We start from the raw sequence: 26,696 nt of genomic DNA on the forward strand, positions 1-26,696 counted from the left end.
GGCATTCAGAAGTTTCCATTATAATTTTAAAATATATATTTCTATACTGTGAAATACCAATGTGAGTAAACCTTATCTGTTTCATACCCTGAAATATTTTATATTTCTCTGTCTTAGAAATCAATCACACCACGCGTGTATAACACGATTGAAGACATTATCAACGCCTCGCCTAAATGGAAAATCAATTTGACAGAATTGACTGCACTCCTTTAAAGCACTTTTTGTCCTTAAATGTTCCTTTTTTATTGTACTTATGTCATGCACGTTTTGCCTTTCTTGCAGAACGAATTGTAGTCGAACAAACCTGAAAAATAATTATGTATCTTATTAATTATTCAAGGAGACCTTGAAGGATTTTCCATTTTTTAATTAACACTGACTAAATCACCAAAACCTAGGTACCTAAATTCAAAATCTAGGGCTACAGCACCTATGCACGTCTTCGTGGCAGCTCTCAGATTATGACGTGGACGTAGAATTGATGGAATACCTTCAATGCAGCACAATTTTACTGTCCCTAGTGAATTAAAATCGTTTAATGCAGTGTTTCTTGATATCAAAATCTCCATTCTCAACTCCATGGAACAGATAATAAATTTTATTGGGAGCAATAAATCTAAACTAAAGTTTACAATCGATTCTAATTGCTCTTATAGCAGATATTGATGGGCTAAATATATACCTTTGTCTTACTTACTGTCCGCGATCTCCTGCTTCATTTTAAGCATGTTAGTGATTAAATGTGTCTCTTGAGGTTTTAGGTTTTATTAATTCACTTGCTTATTCTTGTATGATACACGAATTTATTTTTGAAAAGCGGAAATTCCTGCCGTCTCTCGAAATGGAAGAGTTCATGTGGTTAAAAATTTATGCGGGAGTATGAATGAATCTAGTAGCGTTTCATTAAGCAAAATAATGAGTCCATTAGGTATCCGAAGATGCGTTTACCTCTAGATATGGTACCTTAGCTTCGTAATTAGACAGTGCACTCGAAAAACATAGAGTCTTGAGCAATTAGCGGTCTCACTCGGGGAGCACATGAGCTTCATTATTAAGTATTATCCCGAAAATACTGCAAAATCTTATGAATAACTTGACAAATGGGTGCGATCAAACAATGTATTTCCAATACCCATTGGGATTTGGTAAATCCCTCTTTCATATGAGCGAGGGTGGAGACCGAAATGGTCGGGTACGGCTGCACTCATTTCACTTTAGCCTTGGCAAAATTGACTGAGATATATTGTTACGGGAGGTACATTGAAATCCGTTTGGCAATTGCCCGAAGGAACAAAAACTCCACCTTTTTTATGCCGTTTTTTATTTATGCGAGATTATATTGAGTTCTTATAGTCAAAGTATTCCCGGGGTAAACTAGACTCCATTTTGGTTTTCAACGCTGAGATCACTCGAGGCAGTACATTTTTCGGATATGCCAATTATTTAGAAATCAAGCTTGGAATATTTTATCTTCGGTTTTGTAAATTGCTAGGAACCATGGATGAAGACGTACAAATATTGGGTTTGGATACGAATATTTGGGGTTAGTGGAATAAAATGTCCTTATAAAAAAGAATTTTGCAGTGGAAGTTATAAGTTTATAAAATATTAATTACAGGACTATGGTTAATGAACCGAACAATTTCCAAAATATAATTAAAGACCAAAGGTGAAAACTGACTGATAGTTGACCGTGGCATATAAAGACGCTACCTTGGACCGAAGCAACATTTATCGGTGGTACAAAATGTTCTCAGAGGGTGGAGAAGATGTGAACGACGAAGAGCGTGCCGGACGCCCAAGCACGTCAACAAGAGACGAAAACATTGATGAAGTGAAGAAAATAGTGTTGGCCAATCGTCGAATCACCGTTAGAGAAGTTGCTGAGGACCTAGACATATCGATTTGCTCGTGCCATTCGATTTTTACCAATGATTTCGGCATGACACGGGTCGCCGGGAATTTCTTACCTAAATTTCTCAATTTCGACCAAAAACAGTAACGCGCTAACATAGCTAATGAGTTGTTGGACTCCGTCTGCGACGACCCAAATTTGCTCCAGAGGGTCATAACTGGTGACGAATCATGGGTTTATGGTTATGACGTGGAAACTAAAGCTCAATCATCCTAAAGGAAGCTGCAGTACGAGCGAAGACTGAAAAAAGCGCGCCAATTTTGGTCGAATATTAAAGTTTTGCTTGCAGTTTTCTTGAATTGCATTGCGTGGTTCATCATGAGTTCTTGCCACAGAGTAGAACGGTAAATGAGAAATATTACTTGCAAGTTATGCGTAATTTGTGCTAAGTAGTCCGCCACAAACACCCGGAATTGTGGAAGAACAAAAATTTGCACTTTTACCATGAAAACGCCCGTTCACACATCGATACTTGTGCGCGAATTTTTGGCCGAAAAGAAAACACTAATGATGCCGCAGCCACCGCATTCTCCAGATCTGTCCCCTTAGTGACTTTTTCTTGTTCTCGAAACTGAAGAGGCTCATGGAAGGACGACGTTACGCTATGATTGACGAGAAAAAGAGTGCATCGAAGGAGGAGCTGAACAAGTTGACAAAAAATGATTTTTTGAAGTCCTTCGAGGATTGAAAAAACGTTGGCATAAGTGTAAATATCTAATTGGGATTACTTTGAAGGGGAAAAAATAGATATTCAAGAGAATAAATAAATATTTTTTGAAAAAAACACAAAAGTCGCGATACTTTTTGAACCGACCTCGTATATGTGTGTGTGTGTGTGTGTGTGTGTATATATATATATATATATATATATATATATATATATATATATATATATATATATATATATATATATATATATATGTATATATATTTTTATTTATTTATATCTATATACACATTTTTATGAAGGTATAAAGGGAACTAACGAATAACGCGGAAAGAGAGAAGACAGTAAGGACGTATGAGGGAAAAAATGGTGAAGTATGAGACATATTAGCTTATTGAGGACTATTGTGAAAATCGGTAAAAAAAAGTGAATAGCCACGGGGGAAGACATCTGATGCGATGCATGAAACTAATAATGAAAGACGAGAGCGAAGATATTACGAACGCACGGGGAGACAGTCAGTGAGAAGAGACGATTGCAACCATAAAACTAATATCGACCGTAAAGATTTCTGTATGCACGAGCAAAAGAATGCATAAAAACACTCTATTATTCTTTCTCACTGATTAAATACTGCCATTTCCCCTCGTGTTTTCGCCTATTACACAAAAAAAATTTATGAAGTATATGCATATCAATCCATGAAAATGTAAAATATTTGCCCATATTTATGGGGAATATCTCTTATGAGAAGCATTAAATCTAAGTGTAGAACATTTTTCATGCAGTTTTCAACATTAAGGAACGGGGAGAAAAAATCGCTTGCATAAAATTAAATGGGAAATTAAATCTTTACTGACTGTTTAAAATTTTAATCTCTCGTTTCACGCTTCCAAAAAACTATTTTCCTTGTCCTGCTATAAAAATATTCAAAATGCATAAACTATTGTGAAATTTCCAATGAAGAAACTCCAAAAATGACTGAAATGCCGCTTTACTCGATAGGGATAAAAAATTTGCGAGAAATTTCAGACAAAATTGGCACATTTAATATTATGCTTTAATGTTTTGACTAAATTTAAAGCCTCCTCTATTAACATTTGACATCCATAAAATCAAGGTGACGGTATTATATACTTAGTCAATTCTACAATTACGTGAATGTTGTGTAGATTTAAAAGCTATTTCAATTCTACCTAACAAATGATACTTAGCATAATAATGGACTGCCAAAAGTTTTTCTCATCCTGTAGTGCAGTGCGTTCACCTACTTGTTTAAGACTTTTTGAATAAACGAATTATTGTCCAAACTCTTATAATATTTTCCTGGTTTAATCATTGGTTGCCATTAACATTGGCTACCATCTGATATTCGGCATACTTGTCAGTCTAATACATGTAATTTTTTTTATTTCGTTTGATAAATGTACTCATTTGATTTTTTATATTCATTACTCAATGGACCCAAATCATCGACGCAAATGCTATGTTACAGTTATATTGATATTTAGTCCATAAATTACGCATTGGGATTGAAACTAAAACATTACTTCATCGTCGTCAAGCGAGGTATATTCGAAAGGTAAGGGCCGTTTCGGGATACAAAAACTACATTCGATAGAAAAGGTTTATATTGACGTTTTAGTTTCCCATAAACCTATTTTCCTTTCATACATAGTTTCCGTTCACTTCTACACTTTTCGTAACGGTGCCCCAGTTTCTTTAATCCTTCAGCATAGAATTTCGGCGCATGGGAATTAAATAAGGATATGTGTGATGCCTAAGGTCTTCTTCGTCTTTTTGATAGCCAAGCCGGAGGTCGTAAAAAGCTCGTCCACTCAACATTCTTTGCTCTTTTTGTTGATTGGTAAGTATTTCCGCACCCACCATGCACGCAATATGTGATATCCGAGCTTCTCCTTAAAAATCGTGTAAATAGAGATGCATTGAACAAGAGGTAAATTAAGCCAGAGCACTAATCGTCATTCTCCGATCACATCGCAGTTCTTGGCCCATTTGGTGAACGATTTCATCGGTCTGGATACTGGATATGCCACTCCTCTGTTCTTCATCCACATTTGTGGGGCCATTTTTGAAGTCTCTCCACACCGCTGTCTAATCTTCCCTTTACTCATTAATGCAGGTCTATCAAGTAGGCACTACTTCCGATGATTTCAGGCAGCTGATGATGCTTTTGCACGCAAAAATCGAATCACAGCACGTACTTCGCAACTGGCTGGAGCAACTGTTTACGCGGACATGATTATCTGTATTCACTGATGGGTAAAAGACTTCTCAATCAAAACGTTACTTTCAGTGGCTTCGGAAACAATCAATAGATGGTGCTGTACGCGTAAAACTTTGTCCTGATCTGCCAATTTTTAAATATAAGAAAACGACCCTCCTTTTCGAATATGCCAGTTCTGTTAATCATTAATTGCGTAGTCAAGTGTCTAAAGTATTATGTCAGTGATTTTTTTCCAATTCTGGTATATATATTAACATCATATTTGAGCAAAGGGTATTTACCATTGATAAATAAATCACCTTCTAAATTTGTGGTGTAATTTTTAACCACTACGCATACAAATTCTAATGCCAATTTAGGTTTACATGAATGGTGAAAAAATAAATTAATGTCAGAGTATTTTAATAGATTCTATCCAATCGTAATGAAATAACTGATATTTTCGATTCATGGCTCTCAATATTCTCCATTTTAGAATTAATTCTAAATCAGGGTTGTATACTTCTGCAGAGTTGTGTAAAAATTATTAAAACCTATGAACAGCAGTGCTATATCCATGTCCAATTGTTGCCGTTCATTAGCAGTTCTTGACCTGACCCAAAATTAGTTTGCAGAGAAGTTACTTTTATCATTAGATTACTTTTCCTCTGGTTTTTAAGCTAAAAAAATAGTACTTACAAACTAAAAACGAAATATTTCAGTGAAGGGAAGCTTTGCAGTAGACATAAGCCGAATAAATGCTCTAATAAAGATTATTTGTTATTCACAGAAAGATAGTTACCACACCTAGCTCATTTAACTTACGGAGAAGGTACCTGTAACTTTTTTTTGTTTTTCCTATCATCTCTCATAATCAATTTAAGAAACTTTTCTATGAGACAAAAGATTGAAAGAAGTATTTTATTTCGAGATCATCCTCGTATTCCATTGGCATAAGATATGGAAATTTATGGAATATAAATCTCAAATGAAGACTTTCCTTCCAACAAGGACTGATTTCATTGAATTCTATTAAAGGATTCAGGAAAATTGATCTACGTTTGCAATAAACGTGTGTTTGTTGTCAGGGTGTAATTATGAAAGTATGATTCATATTGAACTTTTAAAGATTTTCTGCTTGAAATGAATTTTTCTGTCATATAAATGCAAGTTCTCTATTTCGGTAACTTCAACACGAATTAATAATCATTATTTTAGATGAGTAAACTTAAATTAAGACTTGTTGCATGTATGTATGCATGTATGTTTTTTTTGTAAATTTCATCCTTTTTTACACCTTGGCCTGATTTCAAATTTAACGAGCATAAAAACGAAAAATGTTAACAGGCAGTGTGAATACTGTTTATTCATAAAGATTATTCAAGGGCTTGAACAATATCGACGTAATGCATATGATCTCCACGTATGAAAGGTGGACGATTTCGTTGCAACCCAGGGATGTAATAAATGAATTGTGCTCTAAACAATGATTATGTTAAGTGCTAGCTAGTACTTCTTTGCTGCAAACAGATTCCCACTCAACGTCGTAGCCGAGTTGCAGTGGGTGTGAGGAATATTCTCGCATGAATCAAAACGATCATGAAATTTCACCTTAGGAAAGCTTCGATAGCCTATTTCTTTATGGAAATTACGATTCACTGTTAATCAAATTAAGCATATCCCTGTAGGATCAATATAACAGTGATAATTCTCATGCAAATTCTCTCATATCACATAATCATATATTAAGGGCTACCAGATAGATTAGAACGATATCTGTAGAGCTTGTTCAGATTTAAAAATCAACTTTAATCCAATTTTACCCTGATTCTCGTTCATTCTCTTTCGAGAAGTAAACATATTTCATTCTCTTATTTAAAAATTAAGTTTTTATAACACAACAACGGTATTTCCAGACGTCATATCGTTAAATACAAGTTTATCAAAAGTCACTAATAAGAAATATATATCTTAGAACAACTAGTATACCCATAATAGAGGAATTATCACATTATCAATTTTTTAAATGAATATTCAACTGGTTGTGCATTAGCCCCGAAAAAGGTTTTATGTATGTGTTTGAACTAGGCTTATTATTGGCTCAGATAGTCTATTTCAATTTGAAATTTGAAACCCAACCTCCGTGTTTTAAACAATCTATGTTTGCTTTATAAATAAAGTAAAAAAACATTTTTTTAACATTGAAGATTAATATATTATTCTGATCACCAGTGAAGTAACATCTACTAAAATATCTCAACTTCGTTTTTTTTAATACATTTGGTGAGTTACTGACGTATTTTTTTCTTCTTAACATGAAAATGATCTTTCGTTAGTAATTCAATGCCTACCACATGTGTACTGTTTATCCAACTTTGATCTCGATAGTTCTAAATCAAAAATACAGGGAATGCACACTCAATTAACCTTAATCGAATTATGTTTTTTTCTAGCCTATTATGTACGTTTACTCTTCTGGCAACACTGAATGCGCATAGCATAGCGCTTTTGAATATACTGAATGGTCGCTGCGTGTATTGCCCGCAGATGGAACCGCAGCCGCTCTGCCGGCAAAGTGCGAGACCGTAACGCCGTTGCCGAGGCGGGACACCATGACAAATGCTGATGTTAACTTAATAGAGTTGCACACACTGGAGGTTGATTCATATGCTATACCAATGTGCTTTCTTGTTTGTGTTAAGACGCCCCACCATAATTTTTCATTCAAATAAGAGTGCTGGTAGTATATACCGCAATGAAAACCTATATATAATCCTATCAGTTTTTAGCCAGTAAATTGATGCATGTACATTTCAGAAAAGATGAACGAGAGTAGTAATACATCACAAAGTTCAATATAATTACAGTAATTAGTTTAAACCTATAATCATATGCTCGCTTATGCTGCAGTTAACTGACTCACCTAAGTCCCTAAGTTCAATTTAGAACGTAGTAATTATGACATACTGGGGTGTCAAGGCAATGACATAAGGTGACGTCCTTTTCTTAAAACCCGTTACTCCGTGTGGTTCTTCGTCTGGAAATAGCAGGTTTGAATAAGACGTGGACGGGACATGGGGAGAAAATAAAAAAGAGATAGATCGCTGATCTTTCCGATGTAATATCGAGGAAGAAGGAAACTTTTTTTTGCAGCACAAGGGCTGAGGACGGAAAAGGGGTTTGGACGGTAGAGAGAAAACGTATCTCCACTCCAAGAGTGTTGAATTAGGTATCGATTTGCGAGAAATTCATGAATTTAAATGGATGTGGTTTTCCTTGAGCAAAGCGGAGGAGGGAGATAGGGGTGTGGGGGGATGGAAAAGGTCGGCCGGCGGGAGGTCGAGAGGTTGGGAGGAACGGTGAGGGGAGGCGAGGATGCGGGAGAGGGGATCACGGGGGTGAAGGGAAGCGAGGAAAGGTTCTCAGAGCAAGCACTCAGCCGAGGTTTCAATTTATGCGGCCAAAGAAGAAGGAAGGTAAAGAGAAGACGCGGCGGAGGAATGATAAGGTGAGACGGCTGCAAAATGAGGGGAAAATGAAGGCATAGGACGTAATAAATAGAGAATGGGAGTTTGGTGACTTGAAAGCAGGAAATAAAAATAGATTTTTTCGCGTTCGTATCAAATTTTCTTGGCCATATCAAACATCCATAATCGCATTCTTATTGATTCCATGGTATCAAATAGTCATAGAAAAAATATACGATGCATGTAGGTTTTTATTGTAGGTTCAAGAAAGTTCTATCACTTTTGCAATTATTAGCCTTTTTTTGCGAGTATTGAGAGAAAATTAATTTTTACCATCAGTTACACGAATTGTCCAATTAGACAGTTTTCAAACGAAAGAAGATGGACATTTCAGACTGCATCACTTAGTTCTTAAGACTGTTAAATGCTTGTATTAATTGAGTTTTTTTGTTTAACTTCCTTTTTCTGATTTAATATTTTAATAAAAAGCAGAGTTTTGGTGAAGGCTTGTAAAATATTAATATGAACTTATCATATCGTGAATATATATTTACTAGTAGTCACGAACATTAATTGACTAGTTGTTTTTACGAGACAATGGAGAGAATGGTAAATCACCGTCTAGTTTGGAGTCTGTGGGCACGCAACTTCCTTTCTAATATCCAATGCGTCTTTAAACAAGGCCTTTCAACCACCTACCATCTCGTAAGGAAAGATAGCTTCATCCAGGAAGTGTTCCTTTTGGGACAACATATCCTTGCGGTATCTTTTGTCATAGAAAAAGCTTATGACAGCTTTTTCCACCATGAAATACCACAAATGCACTAGAGCTACAGAGCGCTACAGGCTAATTAGTTACGTAAATGGGTCCAAATTTATTACAACTTTTCTATTGCATTGAGTACGAATCGAGTTAGTTCTGAGTTAGAATCGGCCAGGATTTCTCCAAACTATATGTTCACGTTCAAGTTTTTCCATAAGGAACGTTACTGACTGTGATGCTGGTTTCCATCGCAGTCCACAACTTTGTCAAACGTATAGGCCACCGCCATCTCATGTCTTTTCGTTGATAGCCTTTCAATCCTTTAAAGACCGTCGAACCTTTCAGCGGGGACAATATATACACAGTTGACGCTGGAAAAACTAGAATAGTGGGTAAAAACGTCTTCAGGTTCTCGGAGGGAAAGACAAAATGCCTCCACACTCACAGTAAAAGAGGTTTTTTCATTAACCCAATAGCAAACTTGGGCTGTGTACACATCCTTTAGCTTGAAACATGAGATTCCTGGAAATGATCTACGAGTAGTGACAGAACTGAGTATGCCACGTTAGCTTTAAGAGGACAAATGCCTCAAAATGTTTAAATTTACTTTGGTCACAAGTAACTCAACTTGCGACCAAAGAACAATGCTTACATTGTATCGAACACCTGAAATTCCCAATTAGAGTGCGAACATTTGGTATTTCCATCACGTATAGATTCATATTTGATACCTTTTACCAAGCGTTCGTAATTGTTGGCAACGGGGTACGAGTATTCAGATCTCTTCCTACTTGGAGCCTGTGTTCGGAGACTTGAGAATCTCATTTGGTAACGAGGAGGTAGCTATTTACGGATAAGCACATTTAAAATAGCATTTTTCCCCATAAACACCATCCGTATTTGAATATAATGATCCAACTTCGTTTTTTTTAAATATTTTCTGCAATCGACCGAGGGCGACGAAGTCCCTTGCTTTCCAGTTCAGAAATTTCCTCAACGTCACTGGAGTAACTCTTTCTGAATTGCATCCGGCAGGCTTTGTAAAACACCCATGGCCTTTGTGAGCTGTCCCTAAACTTATCTATTAAACTGAGCTTTCACGGTTTCCCAAAAATACCGCCAACTCACTTTTGTATAATACGAAGTTTTAGAGAGATGTTGGAACAATAGAGCGGTTACGCGGCTGTCTTTGCTGTTGGCTTGAATACAAATAAAACCTGTGTTTGTGCGATCACTTCTTCTGTCCACGATACAAAGAAAACAGAACTCTACTCCCCGTAGAGTGTCTTTTCGTCAAAACTTTTCACTCTCAAGATTTTCTTCGAGCGGATAAATTAATTGCCATATCGATCCTAATTTGCGCGGATTCATTGAGCGTTATATACGCTACGAATTGATTTTATTCCTTTAATTTTCTATCCAATGACGTCCACACTCTTTTTTGTTCCTCTTTAGAAGAAACCTGTGAGTCTCTTTTCTGTGGGTTCCCGGACATGAGAGTAACTGTAGTTAACAAGAGGGCCGCTGAGGAAGCCTTCAGACAAACCAATCCTTTCTCCGAAATGGTAACCTCACAGGGCTCAAATGAGATGTTGAACCATGCAGCCATAGAAAAGTTGAGGGTAGCGCGGCGAAACATGGCTGAGAATAAGTTGCGAGAAATAAAATACGAGGTGTCGCCGTAGGTGACCTTCATGAGAAATTGTCGCAATTCTCGACTAAGAATAATCCACTGTACCATGAACGACACACTGCTCTTTGGTGAAGAAAGAGTCGCACCACATTGAGACGCTTATGACTCTCCTCTGATCGTTCCACACCCAATGACTGTGTGCGACTGGAACTGGGTTTTAAAAGCCCAGCCGTCATTAAAATGGGACTAAAGGACATCCAGAGCGATGACTCTGACGCTATCGGCCGGATGATAACCTTTTTAAGAACAGCAAGACTTTTTAAGCTAATATAAGGAGTCACTTACAAACAAAGACTTATAAATTTTTGTTAAGTTGAAATAAGCTTCACATTCCACAAATGCAGGTATTATATGTATGTATTGTAAGTGCATACATTAGCTTCCACGCCTACCTAGGTACATACGTATATAGGTTGATAGATGCATATTAAATTATGCATGTGTTTTGCTATTTGGATATATTCTATGAAAGTGTTCAAATACTTTTCCAATCGTTGTGCATTGTGGAATATTGCATTTCACTGACACTTAAGTTGTCTTATTTCCTTCTACGCACTCTCAACCTTTAAATTTTACATTTTATAACTTTCACATGCTCAGAGTGACCTGACTTTCCAAGGCCTGAGCCTAAGTTAATAAACTACGTTCTCTGAGTACCATCGCTAACTGTCGACGACTAGTTCTTGGTCGATTACACTCGCTACACGACTTAAAGCTCATTCATCTGTAGAACAAACAAAAATTATGAAATGCCAAGTATATATGCTATGTAACCCAGATTCCTGTTATGAAAAAGTTTTATTACTAGGTATCCGTGTCGTATTTTTGCATTTTTAGCTAATTATCTCATTGATTTCTCCGATATCATTGTCTTTTCTTGATACGTTTATATTCTCGATTGATTTTTTAAGGGGGGATAGAAATTAGTAACTTAATGTATACTTTTTTCACGCATGCGTTTAATACATACATACAATACTTTACGCAATATTTAATACATAGTATACGTGCGGTCATTCTTCTTATTTCGGTCGCTCTCTCTGTATACTATTTTTCATACATATTTACTCTTATTTTGTAATTATTATCACTCTACCTGCATGTGCTGCCCATATTTTCTGTTTCTCAATCGCTTAATTGCCTAATATAGGCTATTTTTTAAAAATCAGTTAAGACTTGTTTTTCACCTGTTCATAGGGCGTTCGATCTTTCCCCTCTTTATACCATTTGTATTTTGGTCCACTCCTCCATCTTCCGTCTCCTTGCACCCTCGTATAATTTAGTTTAGCAACTTCTAGTAAAGACTTTCCTCAATTTTATGACTCATTCTTTTATTTTCTTCTCGACCCTGTGAAGTCTCTTTTTTAAGCTTTTACCTGCGACCTCATAGATTTTGCCAACTTTCTCACGATTTGTTCATCAGCTACTTCGATTATTTATTATACCCTTTAGATCTCATTTATTTCTTCTATTTTTCTCTTGATGGGCGCTGTAAACCTTTCCCTAGCTTGTTTTTCCTCCAGTAGTTCTACGTTTCATTTTGGTTCTTGTGTCCCTTTCTTCATCTTCTTGGATCGGAGAAGTCTGCTTATGATCACCATCGCCATTGAAATCTGTGCCGGGGTGGCTCTAAAATTGTGTTAGCTTAGTTATTTCTTCTCATTCTGGCACCTTTTCATTGATTTCGCACATTTTCCCGTCCACTGGCATTTTCCATATGCATCTTCTTTTCCGATGTTGTTCAGATAGGGCGTTCGCCCCTACCAATATTTTGCAAGCAAGCAATACTTAATCTTCTAGGGATATAAATGTGGTGGTTTCCCATTGCCTTCCACATCGCAGTACTAGGATCGATCCCGTGACTTTTACTTTTAGCCACAGCTGTTGCAATGGAGGCTGGACCGATTTATTTTTCTTCGCCATTCGTCCTTTATGGTGAAACTGCTGCCTCCCATCATGTTTTTTCAAGTGAAGTAAAATTTAAAGTGAAAATAAAAATTGTAAATTTTAAAAAGTAAAAAAGATAGACATGGTATTCAAACATGAAAGGAAAAGTAAAATAGTTGCGAAAATATTCAAGAGTGTCTCCCCCATAGAAAATTTTTCACTTCGTTTCTAAATGGGAAACAAGAAATGTTTTCAGCTCTTGAGTGGCTTGGTCCACCTCTATCTCATCACCAATTCCAACAAACTACTTACACTATTGAACCATTTAGTAGTGCTTTTTGTAGTGAGGAAGCTTTTCTGTTTATCTTTCCTGACTCTATATTAACTTTAACATGATTTCAAGAGCGAACGGTAGTTGACTTTGAGATTTTTCGACTCACTCGGCAGAGTCGGCTGTTCACTGATCTCTCTTTACACTGTCAATTTAAGGCAATGAGTATAATGTTCTGGCATTGTGAATTGCTATTTTTTGTTGCGCCAAGAGAACAAAGAGAAAGCTTTTTTCCTGCCAAAAAAAGTTTGTTAACTGTAACTCTTCATTGCTTGCCTTGGTTTCATTTCCCAAATGTTGATTTTCAACCTCACGTCTGTTGAATTATCTCTTTTTAGAGTTGGTTCATTTATATGAAGACAAAAATATTTTCCACATAAAATAACAATCTTCAATATGGCCCATTGTGACCACATCTCCAAGCTTAACACAAGTTGTTGTCAAGGGAGGATGATGGGAGGTGTGACCACAACGGGTTGGATCCAGAAAAAATGATTTTTCATTTTTCGAGCCATTCAGCTTAGGTATGGAATTATAGAAAACCAGGCCTTCGACTAATCATTCTGTTACCTCTTTCATTTTTTAACATCAATTTTAATAAAAATGTGGAAATTATTAGATACAAGACTTAGTGTATTATTAGGAATATCAGTCGCAGAGATAATATATTCAATCAAAGTCATTCAATTAAATTTTATTCATATTTAAATACAATATTATTTCTATTCAAAATTTCTATTTTTACTTTTAAAAATGTTTAGTCTATTAATATTTGAATACATCATAGATCTCTAATTTGCCTGAATATGTATGATTAACCTTCTTAACAATAATTCAAGATAAATATAAAGTATTTTACTAGTTTTTAAATTGGATCTGGTGGAATTATTGCTTCTCGCACCCAATACATTCTCTTTAACGGAGTCAAAAATAAGTTTCTAAGTAAATTTTATTTCCGAGTCATAAATCTGTTTCGATAACCGAAGATTAACACTTGTTTATTTAGATTTATTGAGAAACCATGCAGAGATCCCGATTGGCATTCAAGAGAAACATGATGCGAATTTATTTACAATACAAACGTAGCATCAGTTCTGCAGTCGAATTTATGACCTCCTTACCCGTTCGCATTTGGCCGGTCGATCACCGCGTGATTGATGATATTTCACCGTGCATGAGTCGCAGTGTTAGGTTTAAGCACGGGGTGGAGGTAAGGTAGAAGGGGGAAATAAGGAAGCGAGGAAGAAGCGAATGGATAGAAAGGGCCGGGAAGGTTCTCTAATGGTTCAGAATGTTCCGCGCTACCGTGCGCGGAGTTGAGAATTCGTCCCGGTGGCCAACCTGCCCTGCGACTCGGAAAGCAGACCTGGGTCCTATGTGCGTAAAGCGATTAATTATTCATGGCGACTGCTTGCTATGCTAAAAGCCGACGACAGGCCTACCATTCCAACCACCCCATTAATACCCTCATCCCTCCTCAGCCCCTCCTTCCACTCCCACCTCATCTTACCGTCCGTTCTTCTTTCTGCAACCCTTTTAAAGGGAGGCTGTATTTAATCCACTCCCTCACCACATCAACCCACACCCTTTTTTATGGTAGCGTCCCTTACTTTCTCCTTATCCCTTGTGCTTTCTCCGTTTCCGGTATTCGTTATCCTACACTTAGCTTTCCTTCCTTAATTTACCCTTTTCTTTAATTTATAGTACGTGTGTAAATTGGTACAAATTATTATGAGTGCCCACGCAGCTATAAATTGCGGACTCGTTGCTAAGCATGAAATTTTGATTATTTCATTTTCATCCCTATTTATTTATCGATTCAGTATAAAATCTGTACCGCTGGTGTAATTGTGGATACCTATATGTATATTTTCCGTCATTTTCCCCCTCTGCAAATATATTCTCTCGTCATGGTCCATTATCAATCTTTTGAGGTGAGTGAGGTGTTACATCACTCCAAAGGGAGTGATCTATGGTTAAGCCATATTTGTGGGGTTGCAAAGAAGTATTTCTTTAGGAATTGTTTTCAAATTATGATTTATATTCAAATTGCTTTAAAAACTCGTCCTTGAAAGTGTTTTTTCCGTGAAAATTAGTTTATTGACCGCACTTGATAAATTTCCTAACTCGTTGTCCATTCTCATTACATTTTTCTTTTTTGTTCTATGTATTTATTTGCTTCGGTTTTTCTGTGTATTTTACCAGCTCCAGAGTTATTTATAGCTTTTCAGTGACTTGATTAACGTCGGCGACAATTCAGCGTGCCTACGAATACTTAAGCTTCGATGGTTACGCGTGTTATATTCCATCACCCATGGCATTACATGAGTATTATATCCATTTCAAATCGGTGGAACTGTTTGAATGGAAATAGATTTTATCCGAAAAGTGACTCGTATATTTCTGAGGACCAGTTATAGAACGCGGACCCATTGCGGTGGTGATTTTACGGGGTTATGCCAAGCAAAAACATAAAAAAATGTTCCTGGGACAATGGGAAATCCTGATTTTAAAAAAATCGTCAAATATTATCTTAAATGGCTCATTTCTAAATTTATTTCAAGTGAAATAAATAAACATATAATTTAAATAAATGTGCAAGGAAAAATAATACCACAATTACGATTATTGGTTCATCATTTAAAAATGCCATCAATATAACGGCATCGCGTTTCCTTCAAAGTCTTAAATTTATATATAAAATGATTAGGATACTTTAAATTACTTTGCATTGCCACATTCATGAAAAATTATTTATTGCGCATATCAACGTCGTCCCTTCCATAAAGTTATAAGTATTTTAGGAAATATAATATTGTCTATTATATTATCTAGACTTTTTTATAATCATATGCTAAGGTACAATCATATTCAAAATAGACACCCATTAATTCCTAACAAATTTTGTTGAAGTCAATATAATTTAACCGTATTCTGATTTATTGGTTGACTGCGTATATTTACAAGTATTTTTAGTAACTGGTCTATTTAAAAAAACTTCAAACATGCATATTTATTCATTCGTTCCCAATAGGCTACAACTATGACTACGTGGAAAGGCTTGCATATTCCTTTGGACTGCAGAGCTGCGCCGGCGTGAGCAATTATAATTCCTCTCAATATGGTCACCTATGCCAGTAAGGTCGAAGCGTAGGAGCCAGGCGAAAGGTAGTCCGCGCAGCGTATATTCCTGAGTGAGGCGGCTACAAAGGCGTCCGACCCCATAAGCCATTTGAATGGCGATGTCGCGTCAAAAACATTATTGAGGAAGGCAACGGGAAAACAGCTGAACTAATTATCCCACGAAACAATGATCGACAGCATAGAAAACATGAAACCTGGCAACGACGGGACTCGAACTCATCGCACGAAATCCTTGAACAAAAGAGCGAATGTCAGCATGAATGAAAAGACAAAAGAGGAACGGTACTGTGAAAATATTAACTTGGAATATGAGGACGAAATTGAGGACAGGGAAGTTATAAAACCACAAGCGAGGAATGGAAAGTGGAACTATAAGCTTGCTAGGCCTGTGCGGAATAGGTTGGAGAGGTAATCTGAACTATTGGAGCGATGGTTATAGAATAAAATTTATGGGATTGGCGGAGAGTTAATTTTATCTAGCAATTGTATTGAATAAGAAACTGGGGAGAAGGGTAGCGAACGTGGACCAATTGAATGGCAGAATCTTTTTACAATAAATAAGAGCAGACCCGGTCGATTCAGTGGCAGTCCAGGTGTGTATGCTGACGTGCATAGTCATAGGGAGGAAGAAGTAGATGTTGTAAACGATCAGTTAGAGAAATAAAAAGCAAATGTACCCGAAAGAATACATTTGACGATGATTGGAAAAGGTGAAGGGAGAATGGGGAATGGGGTAGAAGAGTATGGTTTAGCAGAAACAAATGCGTGCGGGGGTAGAGTCTTATAACATTGGGAAGAATAAAGAAAGCGGCATTCGAGATGGTGCAGGGGCTAACGTACTGGCTTCCCACCCAGAGAGCAGGGGTTCAAATCCCGGCGGTGTTGAATATAGGTATCTCGATCCCTACTTGAGGTGCTTTATGGAGGGCAGTTTGAGTGAGTATGCCGTCCGTCGGATGGGACGTTAAGCTGCGCACCCCTTGGCGCCTTTCGTAAAGAGTAGGCTAAAGCCGACGCCGGGTTTCTCTCCACCCTTCATCCTTTCCTGTCCTATGGCGCAAATGACCTCGGTTGTCGGTCGCCTCCCCTAAAAACTACTACTACTACAAAGCAATATGAGTGGTAAATAGAAAAATAGTTTGGAAGCTGTGACTTGCAGGGGATATTAATAGGAAGATAGGTGAAAGGAAGAAAGGGGAAAACGTGAACACAGAGGGTAGAAGTGCAAATAATTGAATAATGAAGTGAGTTGAGGAACTGATTGGGCAAAATAAACACATTGGAAAGGGCAGTACGAGTAATTGGAGAGTTTATGGAAACAGGGCAATACGGAGACCTCAGATGATTCTTGACTGTGAGATAAAGACGGCGTTAAGGATATGAAAGTAAAGACCTTGAGAATATATGCGAGATATCAAAGGTTGAATACCTGCATCACCACTTCAAAAATTTTGGAAATAAAGGAAAGAAGATTCTTTATGGTTTCATTCATGGAAATTATGAGGGAAGAATTTTCTCGGAGATCTTCTCAGATCAGTACATAATAATGGATAAAGGTAGTAGGGTATGAGAACCACAGGACTCCACAAGTTTAGTTTCTCCCAATGAAAAGGTATTACTTAGGATCTTCAACAATAGGATGGAGAAGAGAGAGAATTAGCACTTGCGAGATGATTAATATGGGTTTAGGACGAGGATCTGTACACGTGCAATAATAATAATGAGGACACCTGTATAAAGGAATAGGTAATTTAACTTGGTTGTTCGTATTTGGGTGTTTCGTGGGTTTTGAAGCGTTCAACAGAGTCAATCGGACTCCATTAATAAACATTCTGCAGAAGATAGGAGTAGACTTGAGAGACAGGCAACTTATCCGAAAACTCTAAAAGTATCAGACTACACATGTTTGAATAGTAAGTGGCAAGTCGAGATGGGCAGTGATAGGCAGAGCTGTAAGACAGGGATGCTCTTAATGACATTTTCTATTCAAATATTTTCGGATATGTTAAGAGAGTCTTGAAAAAGTGTGTAGGCAGTAGTGAAGAAGTTGGGTTTTTATCAATTCTTGAGAATTGTGAAAAACTTTTATCCCTAATTTTATGCGCAGTATATTTACATGTTTATCCGCAATTTTTCGCCGCACTAACTTTGGTTACTTCGCCAAATTTTGCTATAGCAATTTTCTCCCGCAGTTAATTCACAATTGGTTGAATTTAAAAGTTTCTGGACGCTATTTTATTCACCTCTGGTTTATTTAATCTACACTCGAGGATATCAGAGGGTGTTTTTCAGAAGTACGTCAGCCAAATGGATGTTGCGGGTATTAATAATGTTTATTCTTTTCTCATGGAGCAAAATGCGGCTAAACTCGTGTGAATAAAATACCTCTCGGAAGCTTTCATCTAATCATCTGAAAGGTAATCTTCAACGGGCTCTTCTAAATCAAGCAACAATACTTGAAATTAGTAATCTTGGAGAGTGCAAATATTTTAGCACCCCGTCCGTAGGCGAGGGTGTCATATTTTCATTACAAAAGATCGTTTTTATTTTCATGCATCATTCAGCAACCATTTAAGCATGTATGGTACATGAACCTATTTTTAAGCCGTCAAATTCGGAAAATGATTTGTGTTTGACATTTTTACATCAACGGAGTACACAAAATATACTCATCTTCGGTCTATGCAGCCCTCCGAAAGAAGAAGTAATTTTCTGACTTAACAAGAAATCTCAATTTTCCTGGGAAACACATTCGGTCCTGGGTTTCCATCTTCAAATGTTCCTTTTATTCCATTTCCCCACTCCTCGCCTTTTCTCCCTCACGCCATTTTTCTTTCTTTCACTACATTCCCTCCTCTCTCCCTCCCTTCATTCTGCTCTCTCCCATGAGACCTTTTTTGCACGTACTGCCCCATCCATTTGCTCGCGTAACAGGAAGGAATGGCCAAGATTTCATCCCAACAATGAGTAAAGAGATAGATCCAGTTACTCCCGGCAGTCGGAGAACGCAAAATTCTATATGATGATGAACAAACTTTCTTTCTCTTGAGTATGTAAAATTTGTGGTTAATTTTCTGGTTTACATATCGTCCATTAGTTTTACTTATTAATAATTTTCTTCTTCATAGATTTCTCTTACAATTAATTAAGAGTTGAATCACTCCTCTGTGTACATCCTCATACAATACAAAATAAGTTTTGAAAATAATTAACCAAAAGCAAAAAAGCGAACACGATTTCTGAATTTTATCTTCATAAGATTACCACATTATAAATTAATAATTAACCAACCTTGATCTCAGGAAATTAATATTTTATTGGGAGAAATTACTTCAAATTCAAGGTATAATGCCGGGCACAAAGAACAAATTTAAAAAAATTTCTTTTCTTAATAAAATAATTGTTGATTGGAACACCTTACCTGAAAAAACTATTCGCGCCCCTTCCTAACAGAGTGCATACTTTTAAGAAAATATATAAGGAATATATGTAATAATTTGATTGACGTATGGTGTAAAATTACATGTAACAGCTTCATTTTTTTAATTTATCTTTTTTTTCTTGCTGATTGATTGATGTTAATGAGATGGGAATTTTCTTGCTTTGTGAAAGAGATTTGTGTTTTGAAGTTCCCTTTATGTGTACTTTTGTTTAAGGACTGATTTCACCTTTGTGATTATTTGGGACTTGTGTGCCACCTGACACACTCTATCTGCCCATGTGGATTTGAATAAATCAATGATAAATATAAAAAATATTTTTGCGTATAGCATGTTTCTTATTGCTTCTTAAAGCGATAAGCATCCAGAAGTTTACAATAAAAATTGGTTCATCTTGAAGAATTTCATATAAAACCACAAAATTTCCATGTCTACCAGCCCATCCGTAGCATTCACCTCGGATCCATCTTATAGTTTTTAGATTTGAATGAAGCGTAATGCCGCATCCTCGAATTGATGTTACCGTAACGCTCAGAAATATTTCCCCTTCTTTGCGATAAATAACGAATTCAATGCACCTGACACTTGAGATATCATCCGAGCCAACAACTGGCCGTCGCCCTGCTCCCGATGCACCTCGCGGAAGCTTCTCCCGGTTGTGTACCGCGAACAGCTGTTTCATGCATAATAATGGACAGCAAAATGAGCTCTTGCAAATTTGTTTTAATTTGAACGAAGCGCCACCATTATTTCCCCGGGGGGGACAAGTGAATTAGTGCTCGCCCATGTCATCTAAACTGCTCCTTTCCGTATGGAAATATTTCTCGCGTCGCGTCTGGCGTACGGCACGAGAGAATTAAACGACTCCCTCAGCATCCACTCCCATATCACTGTCACTCTTTCCAATCCCACGCCGTTTAAACAGGATTAATGCACTCCTTTCGCACCTCTTCCTCTTCTTTACTTTCGTTGGACTTTTTCATCCTGGTCCCTTTACTACGTTTTGTGCGCTGCCAGCTCTTGTCACTCATGTCCTTTCTTCCAACCGTTCCTATTTCTCCCCTCGCACTTTTCTGTCCATCTTCCTCATTCCTTACACCCCATCCCAGGGTCGGTGAGATTTCTACTTCGGCACACTTCCTCTGTAACGATTTCCTTAAAGGAAACTCAAGAAAAAAGAAAAAGCTTCGTATTGAAAAGAGAGGAGGTTCCGCGATCTCATTTTCGTCGGAAATGAGGATCGCGTTCATCCGCCAAAACTGTCACATCTGCCCTCCTTCCTTATATTTTCACCAACTAACGTCTCTTGTGACTTGAATATTTTAAATACCTAATGTGCTTACTCATTATGTTTAGTGTTACAGGATCCTCGCCTAACAATCCTCTCGTTATTGGTGCCAGAAATGGCAAGAAATATAGGGTTTATAGCCTCTCCTGTTGAGGTGAGAGGATTTTCGCGTTTATGGAATCAGCACTCCCGACGTCAGATCACCTTAGTACTCCGACCTGAACATTAAATAACTTATTTACATAATTTACAGGTATTTTGGTTTTTTTGTTTTAATTCGCTTGTTTATGTTAATACCATTGAAAAATGCCGGAATATTATTCATTTCATTCACAAGCAATTCGCAGTTGAGAGAAATCTTATTTATTTGCGCAGTTTCGAACTTAATTTCGCTGAGGGCGTCGCGCAGTATCCATGGTTTCGTTAAAAAACCCTGCGAGTGCGATGAAATTAGTGGGTGCTGAGTAAGTTTTTTTTTAAATGAATGCGTAAAAACTGAGGAGGACGCAGTGGACATTAGTCGGCAGAAAAAAATTCTTCCACTGGAATGTCGGCGGGAAACACGGAGAATAATAATTTAAGAGAACTCCATCACGGTCGTGCATTGGGCCTAAAGGGGCGCATGCTCTTCCCGCGAGCGTGTAATAGGGAGCGATATGTATTCCTCCCTCCACTTGTTAGCGCAGGCACCGTGCGGGAAGGGTGCTGGGCCGGGATGGGGGGGGAGGGCGCGGGCGTGAAAGATGAGGAACCGCTGTTTCCGCGTCCTTAGCGCGCTGTCGGAGGGAGATGACGGAGGAGGTGTTGGGGGTCCAGGAGGGGAGGGAGAGGGGGAAGCAGGTGGAGGGGGAAGGGTAAGAAAGGAAATTTATTTTAAACACAACGGACTCAGGGCGGCCTCGGGAAAAGATATGAAAACCCCAAGTGAAGAGAGGGGGTTGAAGGGCGTAATAGAGTGTTAGGGGGAGTTCCCAAGTGCGGGGTGAATAATGGGATGCCTTTAAGATGAGATAGCGGGAGGCGGAAGGAAGCGAAGAGATGCGAGAGAAAGCAGAGGGAAGAAAGGATGAAAAGTGGCCCTGGACGAAGGAGTGCGAAAAGTATAATCCGAAAGTTAGGATGCTCGGTGAAAGGCATTTTATTAACATTTTCCATGTGAGATATGAGGGGGCCATAATTTGACAAGAGAAGATGAGACTCCTCCGAAATATAAAAAAAAGGTTGATACCCTAAAAAAAAATCAATTTTGACGCTACTCTTCCCAAAGAAAAAAAAACTACAAAGGCAGTGCATATTCGTTGTGAGGATTTCTCTCACTTCGCCATTATGAAAACGTTGAATTGCGTCGTTGGTAATGGGGGAAATACTGTAGCATTTTTCGTCTTCACCATAATTTATTGATTATTTTAATTTGAATTAATGCAACAATTTCAAATTGTAAAAACCATTCACCTTGACCGGGATCCGGGTTCGAATCCCAGTCAAGGCGAATGGTTTTTACACTCTGAAATTGTTGCATTGTAATGCATGGCGGGAGACTCTGTCAAAAGTTACTGCCACAGAATATCCTGCAATTTCTTGGAATTTTAATCAAAATTATTTATTCGGATACTGTAATAATGACATCTTTCCCTGAATCAATGTTTCTATTTCTCTGCGGCGAAATAAAATATTTATGCATATATATATATATATATATATATATATATATATATATATATATATATATATATATATATATATATATAATATATATATCATACTTTTTGAAAGTCTCACGGACGTGAATAATAATGTATAAGCACTAGTGGACACAGACAAAAACACAGAAACGCACAAAAAAGAGACTCACTATACGAATTTTCGGTGGTCACGACCACCGAAAATTCGAAAAATAGTGAGTCTCTTTTTTGTGCGTTTCTGTGTTTTTGTCTGTGTCCACTAGTGCTAACTGTTATACATTATATATATATATATATATATATATATATATATATATATATATATATATATATATATATATATATATACACATATATATACACATATATATACACATATATATACATATATATATAGACATATATATATACACACATATATATATATATGTATATAAATATATATATATATATGTATACATATATATATGTATATATATATATGTATACATATATATATGTATATATATATATGTGTATAAATGTATATACATATATATACACATATATATATATACATATATATATAGACATATATATATATATATAGACATATATATATATATATATAGACATATATATATATATATATGTATTTATATATACACTCTATATAGTTTATTTATTTCATCGTTCCCTAGACAAAAGCAGTTGGCACAATATCTCAGCATTGATACAAAGCAAAGCGGTAATAAGGTTTCTTTCGTATCAAATGCAGCAAATTTCCAATATTTTATATTTTTTTAAGAACCATGTTCCTTGTAATTCCCTCAATATTATTGTAGTTATATTTTTAGAATACTGCGGAGGTGTAGATAAACCGAGAAAGTTGCCATATTTAACGCTTTTCATATTCCACCGCATTAATTTGAGAATAATTATAAATTCTAGTATCAATTCAGACATACAGAACATACGTTTATATTTATTAAATTATTTTAAAACTTACATTTTCTGGTGAAATTCCCGAAATTTCTAAGTATTAGTTCTTTGCCTCCTTAAATCAGCCACTCCACATAAAATTATGAACTAAGTAACAGAAAATATTTCTGCGGCCGATTTTTTTTCTGGTAATGTTTTCAGAATGTCGCAGTTTGGAAAACAAGGTGTAGGGAAGCGAAAAAGTTCTTATCGCTCTACACCCGTACTTGACGGAATATGAGGAATCATACTTAATGGAGGAAGAAATCACTTAGCAGACTCAAGAATATTAAAGTCTAAACACATAACTAAGTGGCATAAAACTTTACCTTACCGTCAGCCTTTTCGTTTGTATTTCAATTTACCGTAAGACTAATTATAGTACTTGTTTGGATGGTGTGTTTGCAGGGAGGATAACTTAATTCCTATAGATAATCTTTTGTTTTTAAAATCCAACATAAGATTTTCCTTTGCGATAATATTCTCTTTTTTCGAAATAAAAGATAATATACTAAAACTCATCATTTAAATTGTAAGAAAAATAAATATATTGAAATATGAGTAAAATTAAACATCTCGCACTACTTACTTTTAAACTCTTATTTGAAAATTTTAAAATATTTAAGATATACATTAAATAATTTTATATCCTTTATCTTTGATGCTTAATTGCCATTAACTTATGTGTTATCTTGCAGCATGTTTATTTGTAGTCTTTGAAAATTAAATATCAAGTGAAGCTCGGGATGCTTTATGGCATTGTTCAAAATGAAATAATGTAACAGTGAACCAAATGTTTTTCCTTCACAAAAAATCTATGATAAATATACTAGTAGTCATTGTTCATTAAACAACAATAAAACTTCGTTTTACCAGCATCTAAATGTCAAATTTTACTGACTTATTCATTATGGTTGTAACTATTCTTAGAAATGAAATTAGACAATTGATTCTACATAGTTTCAGCGCAATTAAAATGCTACTGTTCACTGAAAGCATGTGAGTTACCGTTCGTTCAACCGAGCTTTCTTATTTTTTGTGTCAGATACGAAAAATATGCATATTTTATAACTTAGGTAATGTATACAATGTAATAACATAGAAGAATAGAATTTAATAATGTGTGTATTAAATAGTGATAAATATCATGCAATGTTGCCCAGAAGCCCTTGCTTGTACTCACTTTGTAAGCATAAGGGACCAAGAAAATCCCTCTTCTCGGCCGACTTCGGGTGACATCAATGCCTCAGCGTAGTTAGGCATTCTCGCGTTTTCCTAAACCTAGTAGTGAGCGTCCTGTCTCGTAATTTCATTGCAGGTGGGAGAAAGTGAGCGACGGTGGGATTTCTCACATGAGTGGCGGGGGCGGTGGCACCTCGTTGGGCGGGAGGCCCAGGATAGTGGGGCCCTCGGACTCGCCACTCCTCTTCCTGCGGAGGGTCTCCCCCCAGGACGCCGGCCGTTGGGAGTGCCGAGCCGCCAACGCGTTCGGTGAGCAGCATATGGGCGTCATCGTCACGGCCCCCTCGCCGCTCTCCGTCCACGTACAACCCCAGCTGCTGGTAAGGAATCCTTACACCCCCTCCCAAAGAAACCCCTTCTCTCTTTCTAGCCCCTAGCTGGACTCATCATTGATTCATAGAGAGTGGTGGTTACCTGACCACAGTACGAAATTCTCGCTGGAATATGTGACGCCGGCACGTTCCAAAAGTAAAAATAATTTTTCTGAAAATCACCACAATATTTGATTTTTAAAAATGATCAAAAAAAGTCCCTTGTTGGAAATACAAGATTTTTTGTGTGAAATATGACCGTTTACCACAGATTGAAACGTGATTTTCCATTGACGGACCGGCCGGTTCCGCCGCGGGTATTCTTTGTTTTTAAGAAATTTGCATGATGTGGCAACGCTATAAATACGTCATCTGTTGATGAGCATTTTGAATTAAAACTTATAGCAATAAATTCTAAAAATATAAAATGACCTCGTCTACCGTAAAATTTAAAAATCTAATGTCCACTGATACAAGTGTAATTTTCATTCGTCATCTATCGTCCTTTTGTTACCCTTGCACGATTTATTGACGGCTTCGACACTGGTACGAAAACTTACTGTAAAGCTATATATATGTATATCTAAACATGATTTCTCAATTGGTTTCATTTATTTACATTTCACAGGGGACGAAAATATTTAAATTGATCTTTTCACCGAGAATTTCCAAATGCAAGAAACCGTGTGAAGCTCTTGCGCATGAAATTGGTTTGTCTAGGGAGCTCTGCCTCCGTATTCTCTAAACCTGTTTTCTATTTTGCCTTGTATATGGTATGTCACCCTTTTTGTCTACTTTGACATTGAACTATTTTTATTTCCCATTTGCTTTTAGACTATGGTCTCACAGAAGGTCCGAGTAATTTTGTTGGTTTAGCCTTTCAGAAAAATCCTGGTTGTTGTTTCATTCTTCGAATATGGTTGAAGCGTAGATATTTAGAAGACCAAAATATCCTTTCAGTGCATCTTTTCAAAGGAAATATATTGTATTTTAAGATATTACCTGTAAATATAGCAGGTTAAATAAAACGCGTAAAATACACTTATCCTACTTGCTATCAACACTGCCTCGTTTTTTGCGCATTCCAGATCATTTTTCCTGTACATACAGTATGTACAGTACGTATGTATGTCACCTCATATCAAGTCGAGAAACAATTAGAAGTCAATTAACTCGAATATACTATGCATTATGCCGCCGTTCTCTTACTTTGAGATTACACGAGTTCTCTTTTATCAATCCATGTTTGTATCATCTTATTCACAATTTTATCACCAAATATATGTTTTTTTAATAACGATAAGGTTTTTAATACTTAGCGATGATGAATTAGTATGTAATATCATTATTTAAATCATGAGTATGCAAAAAATATTTCCGGTTGCATTTTTTCTAATAACCTATTTTCATTGAATGCACATAAGTATGCAATGTTTTAGGAAAAAGGAATGGAGAAAAATTCATTAAAACTATAGTTATCATTTTTTCCTTGTTCTCACTATTACTCTCTCGGTCTTGTCATAATAGAAGAAATTTCTACGAATATACATAATTATGATTGTTGACTATCGTCCTCTTTCCGTTTGAGTTTCGCGCCATACCTGCCAATCTAGCAGTCACATGTCGTCTCTCCTGCTCTCGTTCGTATTTTCCGCAGCTGTTGATGCATAACCTTT

General features: G+C 36.7%; 1 protein-coding gene across 1 annotated transcript in view; it reads left to right on the forward strand.

The window, feature by feature from the left end:
• Dscam3 (Down syndrome cell adhesion molecule 3) overlaps positions 1-26,696 on the forward strand; it is an 819,144-nt gene that overhangs the window by 660,084 nt on the left and 132,364 nt on the right. The window contains exon 8 of the mRNA XM_071596808.1: positions 24,786-25,029. Within this exon, the coding sequence (XP_071452909.1) occupies positions 24,786-25,029 (244 nt within the window). The remainder of the gene's footprint in view (positions 1-24,785; positions 25,030-26,696) is intronic.

This window comes from Hetaerina americana, unplaced genomic scaffold, assembly GCF_022747635.1.
Source record: "Hetaerina americana unplaced genomic scaffold, ioHetAmer1.1.p SCAF_8, whole genome shotgun sequence".
Lineage (NCBI taxonomy): Eukaryota > Metazoa > Arthropoda > Insecta > Odonata > Calopterygidae > Hetaerina > Hetaerina americana.